Source organism: Amborella trichopoda, chromosome 7, assembly GCF_054954075.1.
Source record: "Amborella trichopoda isolate Santa Cruz 75 chromosome 7, AtrichopodaSantaCruz75HAP2 v2.0, whole genome shotgun sequence".
NCBI lineage: Eukaryota > Viridiplantae > Streptophyta > Magnoliopsida > Amborellales > Amborellaceae > Amborella > Amborella trichopoda.
The window spans coordinates 7201588-7216852 of NC_142342.1; the positions used below are offsets into that span (position 1 = coordinate 7201588).

General features: G+C 37.4%; 1 protein-coding gene and 1 long non-coding RNA gene across 2 annotated transcripts; both read left to right on the plus strand.

Annotated features, from left to right (window-relative positions):
* The first annotated feature begins 376 nt into the window (after positions 1 to 376).
* LOC18444196 (putative indole-3-pyruvate monooxygenase YUCCA8) lies at positions 377 to 3627 on the plus strand. Its single transcript, XM_011628758.3, has 3 exons — positions 377 to 1960; positions 2600 to 2971; positions 3083 to 3627. The coding sequence occupies exons 1-3, from the start codon at positions 764 to 766 to the stop codon at positions 3305 to 3307; spliced, it is 1794 nt and encodes a 597-aa protein (XP_011627060.3). The 5' UTR covers positions 377 to 763; the 3' UTR covers positions 3308 to 3627.
* A 3681-nt stretch (positions 3628 to 7308) lies between these two features.
* LOC148781222 (uncharacterized) lies at positions 7309 to 8518 on the plus strand. The gene is made up of 2 exons (XR_016060035.1): positions 7309 to 7464; positions 7965 to 8518. It is a non-coding gene; the product is annotated as an uncharacterized LOC148781222 (long non-coding RNA).
* The last annotated feature ends 6747 nt before the right edge of the window (positions 8519 to 15265 follow it).

The following is a 15265-nucleotide window of genomic DNA, read 5'->3' on the forward strand; positions in this document are numbered from 1 at the left end:
GGTTGGAGGCCATTCTAGATAGGTGTAGATAGAGAGAATACAAGGAATGGAAAAGTAAAAGGGCATTTGGATTCATTTTCATATAGCTTTTTTACCAATTAATTGGAGTAAACTACATGAATTTTAGTTCTTCAGTATGCTCATCATAATTTTTTATCAATTAATTGGAATAAACTACATGAATTTTAGTTTGCATAATTTTTACTAATGAATTGAAGTTGGCTATCCGAATCTTAGTTCGTCGTTCTGCTCTACTAAAAACTATATCACCAATTAATTGAATTTGACTATCCGAATCTTAGTTCGTCGTTCTGCTCTATTAAAAACTATAACTTCAATGCGACAATCAGTCCTTCTGATCGGATGGTGAACTCTAAAATGCACTCGTCATTTTTTTAATTTTATATATTCTAAAACAAATCCCCAATTGCCATAAGAGGCCAATTATTTTTCCTAATAAAAAATATTAAAAAATTATAAAGAGAGAAAAAAAAATAGGGAGAATAAAAGTAGTCGGCCCCGGCTGATCATTTGCCGATGCGGCCCCAACACCAACTTCAAAACAATCCAGCAAGCACATGCTACGCCTATTTAAACCCCACTCCCCATTCCAAACCTGCAACTATCAAATCAAAGTCTCTTCAACTCATTCTTCAACTCATTCATTCAAGACTTCCTTTTTCTCTCTAAAACTCTCTCTCTCTCTGTTAACTCTCTATCTCTGATTCTCATCTCTCATTGGCTCCCCTTCAAACGAAAGGCCATGGACACGCACACTTTCTCTCTCATTATCTACTTGTTTATCTCTCTCTATCTCTACATAATCATCATTTTAGCAAAAAGCTTGTTTCCCGTGTTCTCATTGGATCAGTTCATATTAACTTCTCTCAATCTTGAGCCTAAAACTCAACTCAAGAAACCCGAGAAACTTCATTCCAGCCTCAGAGAAAATATTCTCTCTACCCAAGTACCAGGAGTTTCTCTCTCTATTCTAAGCCCAAGAATGAATCTCTCTCTCTCTAGAACACTAGAATCCCTGAAATCTCTCTTCCTGAAAACAACACTCATTCTTCCTACTTCCACGATTCAAGAACTTTCTCTCTCTAGAATCCCAACCAAAAAACACTCACTCTCTCTCTCTAAAATCCCAGAATCCCAAGTACCAGGGTGCCTGGTTCTCACAAAAATCTTAAGCCTTAACAGCAATAAAAAATTTGAAACCAGTATCAAAACAAAGAAGACTAGCATTTTTCACTCTCTAGAATCAACAAGCTCTCTCTGTAGAATCAGCAAAGACGAGATGGATCGTCACGGGCATGCGATCTCGAACCGACGGTGCGTGTGGGTGAACGGCCCGATCATTGTTGGGGCGGGGCCGTCTGGGCTGGCAGTGGGTGCCTGCTTGAAGGAACAGGGGGTCCCGTTCGTCATCTTGGAGCGCAGCGACTGCATCGCATCCCTCTGGCAGCGCCGCACCTACGACCGCCTCAAGCTCCACCTCCCCAAGCAATTCTGCCAGTTGCCCCGCCTCCCATTCCCCGACGATTTCCCGACATACCCCTCGAAGAACCAGTTCATCTCCTATCTTGAGGAATATGCTCGTCATTTCGACCTCGCACCAAAGTTCAACGAGTGCGTGCAGTGGGCGAGGTTCGACGACACCTGCGGGCTCTGGCGTGTGTGCACTGCGAACCAGGGGAAGGCTTCATATGGTGGGGAGGTGGAGTATATAGCGAGGTGGCTTGTGGTGGCCACCGGGGAGAATGCGGAAGCGGTGGTGCCAGACTTGGAAGGGTTAGGGGGATTTAAGGGCAAGGTTTCACACGTTTGCGAGTACAAGCAGGGGGCAGTGTATGGTGGGGACAGGGTTTTGGTGGTCGGGTGTGGGAATTCAGGGATGGAAGTGTGCTTGGACCTCTGCAACCACGACGCAAAGCCGGTCATGGTGGTTCGATCATCGGTAAGCTTGACATCTCTCTCTCTATCTCCCTCTGGTTCTTTTGAAAAAGTTCTCTCTCTTAATTCTTGGGGTTTTTCTTTCTTCTCACTCTTGATTTGTGGGGAATTTTTTTTTTTTGCTGAGAGGGACAAAGCTCTATCTCTCTCTGTTCTTTTTCTGTGAGTGTGTTGAGTTTTTTCTTTTTATTCAAATTTATTCTATTAGTTGGGTGCTTTCTATCTCTAGACCTTTTTTTCTTTTTCTTTGTACTCTTTAGTTATTTTTCCTTTTCATCTACTTTTTGCAATCACTTGGCTTCCTTTCTGTTTCACTCTGGTTTTTTAATGAGAAATTTGGGATCTTTTTATTGGGTTCTTTTGCTTTTTTATTTGTTTTTTGTTTTTTAGTTTTGGTGATGTTAGTGGATTCATCGCTTCGCTGCTTTGTTAAGTTTCTTTCAGCACTTCAGTTGCCTTTGGATTCTTCCTCTTTGTCTTGTTCTGTTTGTTCTCCCCTGTTCTCTCTCTCTTTCTTTCTCTCTCCTCCTTTGACTTTAAGGTCCCTTCACTGGGTTCAGTTATTTCTGGTAATTTAGTTTAACTATAAGTTAGAGAGAGAGTATACACTTTACTGATGCATCTTTCTTCTCTCTCTCATCAGGTTCATGTGTTACCAAGAGAAATCCTTGGGAAATCAACGTTTGAAACCGCAGTTTTCTTGAAGAATTGGCTCCCACTCTGGCTCGTTGATAAACTCCTCTTGATTTTGGCCTGGTTAGTGCTCGGAAATGTCGAAAAGTACGGTCTGAAACGCCCGGAAATCGGCCCCCTTCAGCTCAAAAACGCCATGGGCAAGACCCCTGTTCTTGACATTGGGGCCCTCGGCAAGATAAAGTCCGGCGAAATCAAGGTGGTGCCAGCTATTAAGCGATTGGATTCGAACTCTGTCGAGTTTGTTAACGGAGAGAGGGTGGAGGTCGATTCCGTGATCTTCGCTACCGGATACCGCAGCAATGTGCCTTATTGGCTACAGGTTAGAAACCCCATCAAAATGATCTCATATTTTGCTTCCCTCTCTAACAGTTATTTGAATTTGGATTGACAAGTGGGTATTGACATTGTTGGGTTCATTTGATTTTTACAGGAATGTGATTTCTTTTCGAAGAATGGGTTTCCAAAGAATCCATTTCCCAATGGTTGGAAGGGAAAGTCTGGTCTGTATGCTGTGGGTTTCACGAGGATAGGACTCTCTGGTGCATCAGTGGACGCCATGAAAATAGCTCAAGACATTGGCAAAATGTGGAAAGCTGAAACCAGACAAACCAAACAGTTCAATGCCTGTCACAGGAGATGCATCTCTCAGTTCTGAGAGTTTTCCCTTTCCCCACTGTAATTCTTGGGGTTTTCATCCTTTTCCATTGTTGAAATCAAAGAGAAAGAGGGAAGGGAAAAGAAACCAGTGAAAAAGACCTGTGTACAATAGTGTACAGAGAGAAGCCCAAGTTTTGACAGGGAATGGGCAGGTGTAGGTGGTGTACAAGGGGTGTATAGGTGTAGAGAGAGAAAGTATAGGAGAAAACAGAGGCCAGGAAATTTTGGGCTTTTTCTTTTATATTTTCTTTTTATTGGTTTTTGTTGAAATATTTGTATACAAAGAAATTTTGGAAGTTACAAGATAATTTTCATGGACATATATGGCGCTTTTGGATCTTCGGGTTGGTGGATGTTTGATTGCACTTGGGTTGATTTATTGGAATATTAAAAGATGGAGTTATGGGTACTGTGAAAATTAGGTTTGAAACCTTGGGCATCAATTTGGTTTGGTACAAGATGGGATATGTTTCTTTTCCGTTTTTATTTGCCAAAAATAAGTGTTTAATAATGGATTTTCCAATGATTACTGTGGACCAGAGAGAGAGAGAGACTCATATATGGGACAAGTATATAATACGGAAAAAGTTTGTATAAGGTTGCAATCATAAAATATAGAACTAAGGTGAACTTCAAAAATCCCTTGGAAAAAATTATTTTAATATTGAAAAACCTTTTTATTGATCAGCTCAACGTTGAGATGCATGAATATATATATATATAAAAAAAAGCTTTGAATCCAAAATATAGTGTATCTTGCAACATATTATTTGGACGGTTCATTTTCAAGATTTTCATATGTTTATAGATATTCACGATGCTGATCAAGATGATATTATGATAATGATCGACCATATCTGAACCACAAAGTTGTTATTTTAAGAGTGATAGAGAATGGGGACAATCAAATTTTGATATAAGGCCAAATCTACTAAAAAATAAGCAGATCTGATCTCAAATCAATAGCAGAGTCAACATTGATCAGAAATACGGAATATTACATAAAATACAATAAAATTGATTTAATACTAATAAATAAACAAAAACTAAAAGAAAATATAGGAAAGATTAAAATATACTAGACCATGCCAGTTGACATGGGACTCTCGAGGCCTCGCCCGTATCAAGATTGGAGTAAGTTTCTATCGTGTGTTCTCTTTGTCTCTCTTCAGCTTTTGACCAAGCCTTGGCTTGGTTGAACTAGGGTTTTTCTGATCTAATGATGAAGTTCGATTCAAAAGGGGTTAGGGTTTCAAAACTACTTTCCTAGATCTAGGGTTTTGTCTTAAGTTTCACAATCTCAAGGTTTTTTGGCATATCGGTTTTCATAGTCCAAGAGTTTAAAAAGTCTAACCCTAAAATCGTACCAAAATGGGTAATCCAAATCGTACCAAAATGGGTATCCAAAAATCAACCAATTTGACAGCTCAAACTGTTGTTTTTGGGTAAAAAGATATGGGCAACACCACGGGGTCTCCCAGGCCAAGGGGTCCTTATTCAATGAATCTGCCCAAAAATGGTCAAGGAATGGTCAGTATGCAAAAGCTGTCATTTCGGGCTACTCTGGGCTAGGCAACACCGGTGATCAAATCTGCTCATACAGGGTAGATTCCAGTTCTAGGGTGATTTTTAGGCCCTTGATATGATAACTGCCAAAAATCACGCCATTCGGGCCAATCTAGGCTGGGCGATGCCAAATCTGCTCAGAATTAGCAGAATCCAGTCTGGGGTGATTTTTGGCTCTTGGAATGCTGCTGCCTGCCAAAAATCACAGAATTTGGGCCAGTTTGGGCTCGGCGACAGCAGTGGTATCTCCCAAAGCAAATCTGCCTAAATTGGTAAAATCCAGTTTTAGGGTGATTTTCAGACTCTTGAGATGCTGACTACAAAAAATCATGCAATTTGGGCCCATTTGAGCTTGGATGACACCACTGGTGTCTCCGGACCAAATCTGCCCAGAATTGGCAGATTCCGATTCTAGGGTGATCCAAAGGCTTATGTGATACTGTCTGTCAAAAATCAGGTAAATATACATGATTTTGTTATTTTTATTTGATTTATTACCAAAACAAACTGTCATGTAGGATTTTGGATCACAAAGCAGACAATATGGACTATTATGGTGGTCTATGGTCCAGGGGTTTACTGGGATAGTGTCGTCTTAAGGTTGTTTAAGGTTTAGAAAACTATTGAATTTGCCAGTTTCAAACAATAAATCTACTTGATTTGAACTATTTTTTAAGTTTAAAATTTTATAATGAAAGATAAAAATATATTTTTCAGGCTATCCTAAAAAATTGACACTACGAATATATGTTATAATAAAATTTGGAGATGCGCCTTAATTTGATTGTTTAAGGTTACACACATTGCGTATGATTATATCCTGTGATAGAGAATTACAATTCAATTCAAGGGAAAATACTAGCACATCAATTGAACTAAGGTTAATATGTACCATCCAATGTTGAGGGTGATGAATCAAATGTGTGTTATTCTGAATGTGTCTATGGTGTACATAGAAGAATAATAAATTAAAAAAAAATAGATGAAAATAACCCTAAAAAACTAGAAATCTAAAAGAATCCCAAACCTAAAATATAAAAAATAGTAAAATGAAAAATTAAAATACCCATTAATATCATCCTTTCGGGGTTGTGAGTAAGTTGACGTTAAGCTTATTGAATTAAGCATATCTCTAGAGGCCATTTAATAATTGGTGATGTGATTCCGCCATTGATATTTAACTTATATTGGAACTTTAAAGTACCAAACTTAATCTTGATTTCACTTTTGAGCTCAAAGGCTAGTACTTCATACACGGCAACTAGCATCTCTTTGCCTTAATAATTAATTATCAAAATTTGTAGCACTTTTAGGTCGGTGTCAACTTTTTTTGTACTGAGAGTTACCTCTTCTCATTCATATTCCTCATGTTACAATCGATTAAGTTGATCCTGTAGATCTCGTTATACTACTTTGCCAATACTTTCTATGATGTTTTTCTAAGTCTCTCAAATATCTGATCTAATCGATCCAAGCGCTCCATAATTGAATTGGTAGATGTTTGTGATACCAATCCATAAAGGAAGAGCTCTGATACCAATAGATGTATGAAGAACTCTGATATCAATTAGTCAAATACTTTATGGGGAACTTGTGGAGTTTTGGCATGTCCAACATTATTTTAATGTTTCTTTCAAATTCCTTATGAACCTTTAGTAGACCGTCCTTGATATCGAGATCACATGGATGTTCCTCATGTCATGATTCTTGCCTCAAAATTTGCTCATTACATATAGGATCATCCATTGGAGTTGGTAGTCGAGCTTGATTAATCCCTAAGGTAACATTTGGTGTCGGATCTACCTAGTGCAAGCACTCTCTTCTCAATAAATAATATTTTGAATTCATTTCAATCGTTGATTCACTTTGCTTATCTGCGTTTTGAGAGCCAAAGTCTTGTGCACCCCGAAGGTTGTCATTCCTGATAGCTTGGTCCTCGAGTTCAATAATGAGTTTTTTAAGGTTTCCATCAGCATTGAGACTTCCCCCAATCCCACTCAAGCGACCTTCCTGAGGTCCTCTTCTCCTTCGATGGCTCCCTCTAAGGACAAAGCAGTCCTTTCAAAGTCTGATAAGGAACCAGTATGAGAGGAGGAAGAATGGCACACAACTACTAAAAAGATAAAGAGGCAACAACTATTTCAAAAGTTCAAACGTGACAAAAATGTGGTACAAAAGGTGTGGAGGATGAAGGCAGGCCCCTTCCTATGACAAGTGTTTGTCCAAGGATTCGTTAACGTAGTTCTCTCCCCAAAAGGACAAGTTCAACAAATGACAAGAAGGGCAAATGGCCTTTTCTCGATGTGTCTAGTCCTTTCTTGCCTCTTGGGCAATAGGAGAGATGTCCAAATCCAGCCTTCCACCTGTTCATCCTACAGGTGAGACGATTCATATTCCTCTAGGTTATGAGCTTCGAGATCTTTTGCAGCCCATCCGGTAGATTCTTCAGTGGGTATTTTAAGAAGGTCCAAGCCATCGTGCTATGTGGAAACACTCAAGCCTTCAAGGTTTGATCTAATGACGAGGTTGCCTTCTTCGCATCCCAAGAAGCTGCTATCTATCGCCCACCGAGGGACTCACTTCCTAAAGGTACGTATGTCATGTCCTCACCTTTTTCCTTTAAATAGTAGTTCTTCGAAAGAGGAAGCCCCCAAAAAATCTTCTCTGGTTCTTTCGTTTTTCTGCTGCTTCCGTCTCCTTTGCCAACCGAACAGTCAATCCTCCCCCTTCCAAGGCCCCCCAAAGCATCACCATCACTGAACTATCCCAAGAACAGAACCATTGATATTATTCATCTGACTTTCGCTCTAGAGATTCTCGACGGGACAGCCAAAATGACTTTCTTTGAATGGGATAAAAGTCGTGCATGGGGCCACATTATTGTGTCTCTATGCTATCTACTGAGGCCAAAGCCTTTGACCTCCCAAAAACTCTCTTTATCGCCTTCTCCCCTTACATCCCTCCCCTTCTCATAACTGAGTCCTCCGATTCTTCTTCCCCGCACTCGCAACTAGCTCCCTAGCAAAGATGAGAAGATGAAAGTTATTCGAGAGAAAATGGGCCATTTGATCAATGCTATGGGATTTCAGTACAAAGGCACTCTTAAGGTTGTGGAGGAAGCTCTTGATGTTGCTGAGGTAGAGTGGTCGGCCCTCCCTATGCCACAGCGCGTTCGCTCTCGTCCGGAGAAAGAGGCTGAAGCTCTAGTTGCCAAGGTTTCATTTGACCCCTTATTGTTGGCTCCTCCGGAGTCACTATGGTCACCAGGGGGTAAGGACTTCACGTCCTCGTGAAACTCATCTCATAGAATGTTAGAGGCCTGGGGGAACTTTGAGGAGAAGAGATTTAATCCATAAGTTGCAAATTTTAGTTCTTCAGGAAACCAACCTTCTCTCCCCTGATGTCTCTTCTTTGCTCTTTTTGGGGCTCTACCCCCTTAGATTTTCTTTTATCAGTTTTTGTTGGTGAATCTGGTGGCCTACTTGTAATTTGGGATCCCTCTCTTGTTAAGGTTCCATTTTCTCCGTCTCTTTTAGGTGCATGTCGATCACCTTTTCTTTTATGGGGTCTTCAGACCAGTGGTTGATCAGTAATGTATATGGCCTCAATCTCAGTAATGAAAATTTTGCTTTTTTTTTGAAATTGAGTTCGGTTGTTTCTCGGTGACAGTTGCCTTGGTGTGGGGCTGGTTATTACAACCAGGGGCGATACCCCTCGGAATATAGTGGTAGAAATTGATTTATAGTAGATATGACCCTCATTAACAATTTTATCATCTCAAATGGAGATATGAGTTTGGCGGGACAAACAAATGGGATTCAAGGTTGGGGGGATTCGTTCTTGCTAAGAATCTTCATGTATTAAAACATAGGCTAAAAGATTGGGCCTCGTGGAACTTTGGTCATTCAATTCAAGAGTGAATCACTCATAACAAGTCCTTAATGCTCTCAATCAACAATCAACTAGAATAGTCTCAATGGGGCCTATCCTCTGATCAAAAGTCCCAAAGAGACGCGATTAAAAGTGAACTGCATGACAATCTTGGGGCCCAAGAAACATTCTGGTTTTAGAGGTCTAGATCAAAGTGGATCAAAGACGAAGCCAATAATAGACAATTGCTAACTCTAGAAGCAGATCTAACAATTTGGAGGGCATTAACATTCCTAGAGTTAGTGAGGGAAATCAGGATGGTAGGGAGTTTTATCTTGTTCAGTTCTTTAAGAACGCCTTTCCTCTCAACCCAGATTACATTTCTCCTTAGAGGGTCTCCCTTTCAAACAATTAGATTCTTCTCTTGTGTCTCAAATAGAGATGCATTTTTTGTTGGAGGAAATCAAGAACGCAGTTTTCTCTCTTCCTAGAGATAAGGCTCTCGACCCGATGGGTTCCAGGTGGCCCTTTTTCAGGAGTTTTGGGACATATTTAAGGGGGATTTAAAAGCCTTTTTTTACGACTTTTACACTCATGCAATTGGCAATAAGGATCTTAATTCTATATTTGTAGCCCTTATTCCTAAGAAGCAATAGATGGAGTCTCTCCAAGATATAAAGACCTATCAGTCTCCTGACTTGTGCACAAAATCCTAGCAAAGGTTCTAGCCAATAGACTGATGACAGTCATTTCCAAAGTCATTGAAGGCCCTCAAAAACCTTTTATTAGAGGAATACAAATCACGGATGGTATTTTGATAGCTCAAGAAGTTATTCACTCGACCATAAATATAGCTAATTTTGATATGTTGTGCAAATTAGACTTTGTGAAGGCCTACAACCGTGTAGAGTGGGATTATTAAGATGATATTATGAGACTGATGGGTTTCGGAGTAAGATTGAGAAGGTGGGTAAAAGGACGCTTGGTTTCGTCCCATTTTTCAATCCTGATCAATGGAAAAGCTTGTGGATACTTCAAAGCGACAAGATGCTCAAGTGAAGGAGATCCTTTGTCCCCGTTTCTATCTACTTCAGTGTCATTTAGCCTCTTGATCAGATCTGTAATGGAGGCTAATGTCATAGATGGCTTTAAGATCCATGAGTACGATAAACCTATTCCCACTTACAATATCCAGACGATACACTCTTGCTTTCCTTTGCCTCCCTTGATTTCCCACTTACAATGGCTTGATACATTTGTCGTATTTCCTATAATAAATGACGCACCCATTTAGGAGCTCACTTCTGATGGTTCTTTCTTTATCGAATCTGTCTATACAAATATGAGCAATGATAGAATTTTCAAAAAGAAATTGTCTATGCTCATTGACTAATTTAGCTTGAAAAAGTGCACCACAAAAGTCTTAGTTTCATTGACCAATTTATTTATTTATTTGTTGTATTGCACTATTCTCATCATACACACACGCGTATTTGGTGTCTTTATCCCATAAAATCTGAGTCATGTTGTACTCATCTATATTTTTGCGAGAGAGCTCGAAAGAGCAAGCCGAACGTTGATATCGATCGATGTAGACAAAACTCTTATTGCTACAGTCAAATACTTTATGAGAAACTTGTCTTGGAACTTTAGGATGTTGAGCATTATTTTAATTTTTCTTTGGAATTTTTGATGAACTTCTAAACAATGAACCTTGATACGAAGATCATGTGGGAATGCCTCAAGTCTTGTTTCTTCCTTCAAAATTATTCATTAATCCCTAGGGTGAGATTTAGCTTCAGATCTACTTGGTTAGGAGTACTATTTTCTCAATTAATGATATTTTCACATCATTATAACCATTGTTTATCCGGTTCGACTCGGAAATCGCAGGAGGGATCGTATCGGCTAAAAAATCGGGAATCGTTCGGTTCTAGAGAGAACCGGACGATTCTGCACAGTGATTCGCCGAGTCACTGTGCGGAATCGGCGAGTCCGTGAAGAACACGGGTTGCACAGTGTTCTTCATGGGATTCTTTAAAATTTGTAATTTTTTTATCATTTTTCTTGTTTTTTTTGGCATGTGATCTAATTTGCAGGCTATAAACAGCTTTATTCAGCTTTTACAAGGATTAAATGGTTGAAAAATTTGGCGTTTTTGGATCACGAAACTTGCTTTTTTAGGGTTTCCGCCTTTTCTGAAAGTTTCATGCCAAATAGGGCATGAATCTTTCAAAATTTGTAGGCATTTTGATCTTAAAGCTGTGAATCAAAACCTTTTATTACTAATTTGTGATAATCGTTGAGAAAAATAGAGTTTTTTAGAGATTGAAGGCTTCGGTTCGCAAAATCAGGTAAGAAGTTTGGATTTTTTTTTTTTTCCGCCAAATGATTTATTTCACGGCATATTTTGAACATAATGAGTTCAATAATTAGGGTTTTTAATCTTTATTGTGTCTAGTATAATTTAAAATTTTCACTTTTACGTAATTTGGTCAAGTACAGCATGAAATTTGAGATGAACACAGAGATGTCTGCGGAACCAAAATTCCGCTGTTTTTTTTTTTTTTTTCCGCCTTTTGATTTTGTTTTCATGATATATTAGAAATAATGTGTTAAAAATTTAGGGTTTTGATTCCGTATATTGTTGTTTATCAGAAAATATACTCAATTGGATGTAATTTATTCACTTAGAGGTGGATTTTTTAGTTAAAATGGCTTATGTAAAATGGCTCTGTAAAGAACAGAATTTTTTTTTTTTTTTTTGTAATCCATGATCGAATGTTTTGTAATACTTGATCGATTTTTTTGTAATCCATGATCGAATTGGTTTTCTTTTTTTTTGTAATCCATGATCGAATTTTTTGTTCTTTTTTTTTTTTTGTAACCCATGATAGAATTTTTTGTAATCCATGATCGAATGTTTTGTAATCCATGATCGAAATGTTTGTTTTTTTTTTTTGTAATTCATGATCGAAATGTTTGTTTTTTTTTTTTGTAATCCATGATCGAATTTTTTGTTTTTTGTTTTTTATGTAACCCATGATAGAGTTTTTTGTAATCCATGATTGAATTTTTTGTAATCCATGATCTAATTGTTTTTTTCTTTTTTTGTAATCCACGATCGAATTTTTTGTTTTTTTTTGTTTTTTTTTTTGTAATCCATGATCGAATTTTATGTAATCCATGATCGAATTTTTTGTAATCCATGATAGAATTTTCTGTAATCCATGATCGACTTTTTTGTAATCCATGATTGAAATGTTTGTTTTTTTTTCTTGTAATCCATGATCGAATTTTTTGTTTTTTTTTTTTTGTTGTAACCCATGATTGAATTTTTTGTAATCCATGATCGAATTGTTTTTTTCTGTTTTTGTAATCCACGATTGAATTTTTTTTTTTTATGTTTTTTTTTTTTTGTAATCCATGATCGAATTTTATGTAATCCATGATCGAATTTTTTGTAATCCATGATCGAATTTTTTGTAATCCATGATTGAATTTTTTGAAAATTTGTAATTTTTTTTTTTAATCCATGATCAAATTTTTTTTTGTAATCCATGATCGAATTTTTTGAAAATTTGTGATTTTTTTTTTTTAATCCATGTTCGAACTTTTTGAAAATTTGTTAATTTTTTTTTTTAATCCATGATCAAATTTTTGAAAATTTGCTATATTTTTTTTTTTATTTCTTTTTATTCATGATCGAATTTTTTGAAAAATGATGATTTTCCGAAAAGATGTGAAAATCGTGATAAGGTTTTGATTATCATGATGTATTAAACCCAATTTTTAATTTTTATTGTTTGAGTTTGCTGTAATTTTTTTTTTTTTTTTTCATGATCGAATTTTTTGAAAAATGATTTTTTTCCGAAAAGATGTGAAAATCGTGACAAGGTTTTAATTATCATGAGGTATTAAACCATATTTTAAATTTTTATTATTAAAGTTTTTGTTGAAAAAATTGTATGTTGATGGATTATTTATGCAAAAAAATGCATGTTATTATATTTTTAATGCAAAACTGTATTTTTTTTATCTGTTGTTCATGGATTTTTTAGTTGGAATGACTGATGTTAGCTGGCTCTTTGAAGAATTGTTTTTATTATTAATTTTTTAATGCAAAAAATGTATGTTCTTGATAATTGAGTTGTAGCCATGTTTGGAGCTTGCATTTTGTATTATATTATTCTGAATGTTTATAATTGATATGTACGGAAATATTATTGTCAATAAAGGTATTTTGCAATAACAAATAACAACAAATATGACTACATGAACTACCGCAACATATTATCACTACACATGGTGATTATTTTTCTTTTTGAACTGTCAGGTTAATTTTATACTTTTTACATCTTAAAACAGTTGAATCATGTCAAGATCTGCAGAAGACCCTGCATGGCAACATGGGGTCAGACTTGATCCCAACAAGAAAGACAAAATTATTTGTAATTACTGTCAAAGAGTGATAAGTAGTAGGGTACATAGGTTCAAGCAACAATTGGCAGGGGTTAAGGGAGAAGTTTCTGTTTGCACTAGTGTCCCTAGTAATGTAAAAAAACAGATGGCGGCTATTCTTAATGCTAACAAAGGTAAAAAAATTGCCAAACATAGGATGAATGAGGAGATAGCTAGTTTATATACACCATCAAGTAAGAATGATACAGAAGAGCAATATAATAATGACCTAGAAGAGCATTATAATAATGAGCTGGACATGGCCACAAGATTGAGTTTACATGAACAATATCAGAGGGAACGTGTGTTTAGAACGCCCGGTGGGTCTAGCTCAGACATGCATGGTGAGCCTAGCTCAGATATGCATGGTGGGCCTAGTTCAGATATGCATGGCAGGCCCAGCTCGAGCATGTATGGCAGGCCCAACTCAAATATGTATGGAGGGGTTGGTGGCAATATGTATCAAAGAGAATCAGTTGTTGAAGAAATTGTTTCTAAGTTACCTAGGAGTGCCAGTATTACAAGTCATGGTCGTAAAGACCCATTTCGCTCAAAACCTAATTCACAACAGATGACCTTAAAAGGCATGGTTAAAGGTACAAGAAACATGTTAGGGAGATATGTTGGTAAATGGTTCTACGATAAAGGGATTCCCTGTGATGCAGCCAATAGCCCATATTTTCCACCTATGGTCAGTGCAATCCAGAGAGTCGGGCCCGGGGTAAAACCCCCGACGGCATATGAGCTCAATGGGTGGAGGAAGTTAAAAAGTGGATTGAAGAATATAAACAGAGTTGGCCAAGGACAGGAATTACTCTCATGAGTGATGGTTGGTTGAATAAAGTTAGCAAAAAGGAGTTTTTAAACTTCTTGGCCTATTCCCCAAAAGGTACAGCTTTTTTGTTTAGCAAAGACGTATCAGGGACGAAGAAGGATGTAAACTTCTACGTACGACTATATGATCAAATAGTGGAGAAGGTGGGAGATAAGCATGTAGTCCAGTTTATTACGGACAATGCGCGTGCATGTGTTTCTGCGGGCAGCAAGTTGATGGATAAGAGGAAGCATCTAGTATGGACCCCGTGTGCTGCACACAGCATCGATCTTATGTTAGAGGAGATCGGTGAGATCAAAATTGTGAAGGAGACCTTAGAGGAAGCAAGGTTGGTGTCGAGATTTATATACAACCACTCTAAAATTTTATTTCTGTTTAAAAAACACTCTAAGAAAAAAGAGATAATCAGGCCTGCCATAACCCACTTTGCGATCGATTACTTAACTGTGGACTCCATTCGAGAATCTGAAGGGCATTAAAGAGATTGTTTACTTGTGAAGAGTGGTTAAATGACCGCCTATCGAAGTCCAGTACCTGTATAAAGTGGACAACATAATCTCAAATAGGCAGTTCTGGTCTCGATGTTCCAATGTTGTAGATGCCACTACCCCTTTGGTCACGGTGTTAAGAATGGTGGCTGCTGACAAGAAAGCTACCATGGGTATCCTTTATAAAGGTATTGAGAGGGCGAAATCAGCTATTGGAGAGAAGTGTAATTTTGCTAGCAAAGTGATCGAGATTATAAAAAAGAGGTGGAACACCAAATTTGGACGTCCAATTCATTATGCTAGTAAATATATATTTATATCATTACAATGTTTCAGTTTAAATCATTTTTTTATGAAATTGTAAATGACATTTTTCTACCTATATATTTTTTAGGTTACTACTTCAACCCAAAATTTTTCTATTTGACACCTGAACAACTCCACAAGATTATGGAAGGGGTCAGATACATTATTGCAAGGTTGGAGAGAAGCCATCGAAACCAAGTAGCAGCAATACAAGAGGCATTATTTAATGTTTGGGTAAGAACTTCATTGAGTTGTTATATTTGTGAGGAATAATGCACTAAAACGTAATATATTTGTTTTAGCTTGCTATGTATAGGGATGCTATAGGATCCTTCGGAACTAGACTTGCCAGAAATTCTCGAACTATGATGGATCCAGGTTATCCCCTCGCTAATATTTGGTTCATTCATATATTTAATCTTATGAATTG

What these genes read in the sequence shown, in the direction of transcription:
- LOC18444196 (XM_011628758.3), top strand. Translation starts at nt 764, where the DNA reads ATGGACACGCACACTTTCTCTCTCATTATCTACTTGTTTATCTCTCTC. An exon ending in TCATGGTGGTTCGATCATCG is followed by an intron (nt 1,961 to 2,599) that starts GTAAGCTTGACA and finishes CTCTCTCATCAG; the next exon opens with GTTCATGTGTTACCAAGAGA. An exon ending in ATGTGCCTTATTGGCTACAG is followed by an intron (nt 2,972 to 3,082) that starts GTTAGAAACCCC and finishes TGATTTTTACAG; the next exon opens with GAATGTGATTTCTTTTCGAA.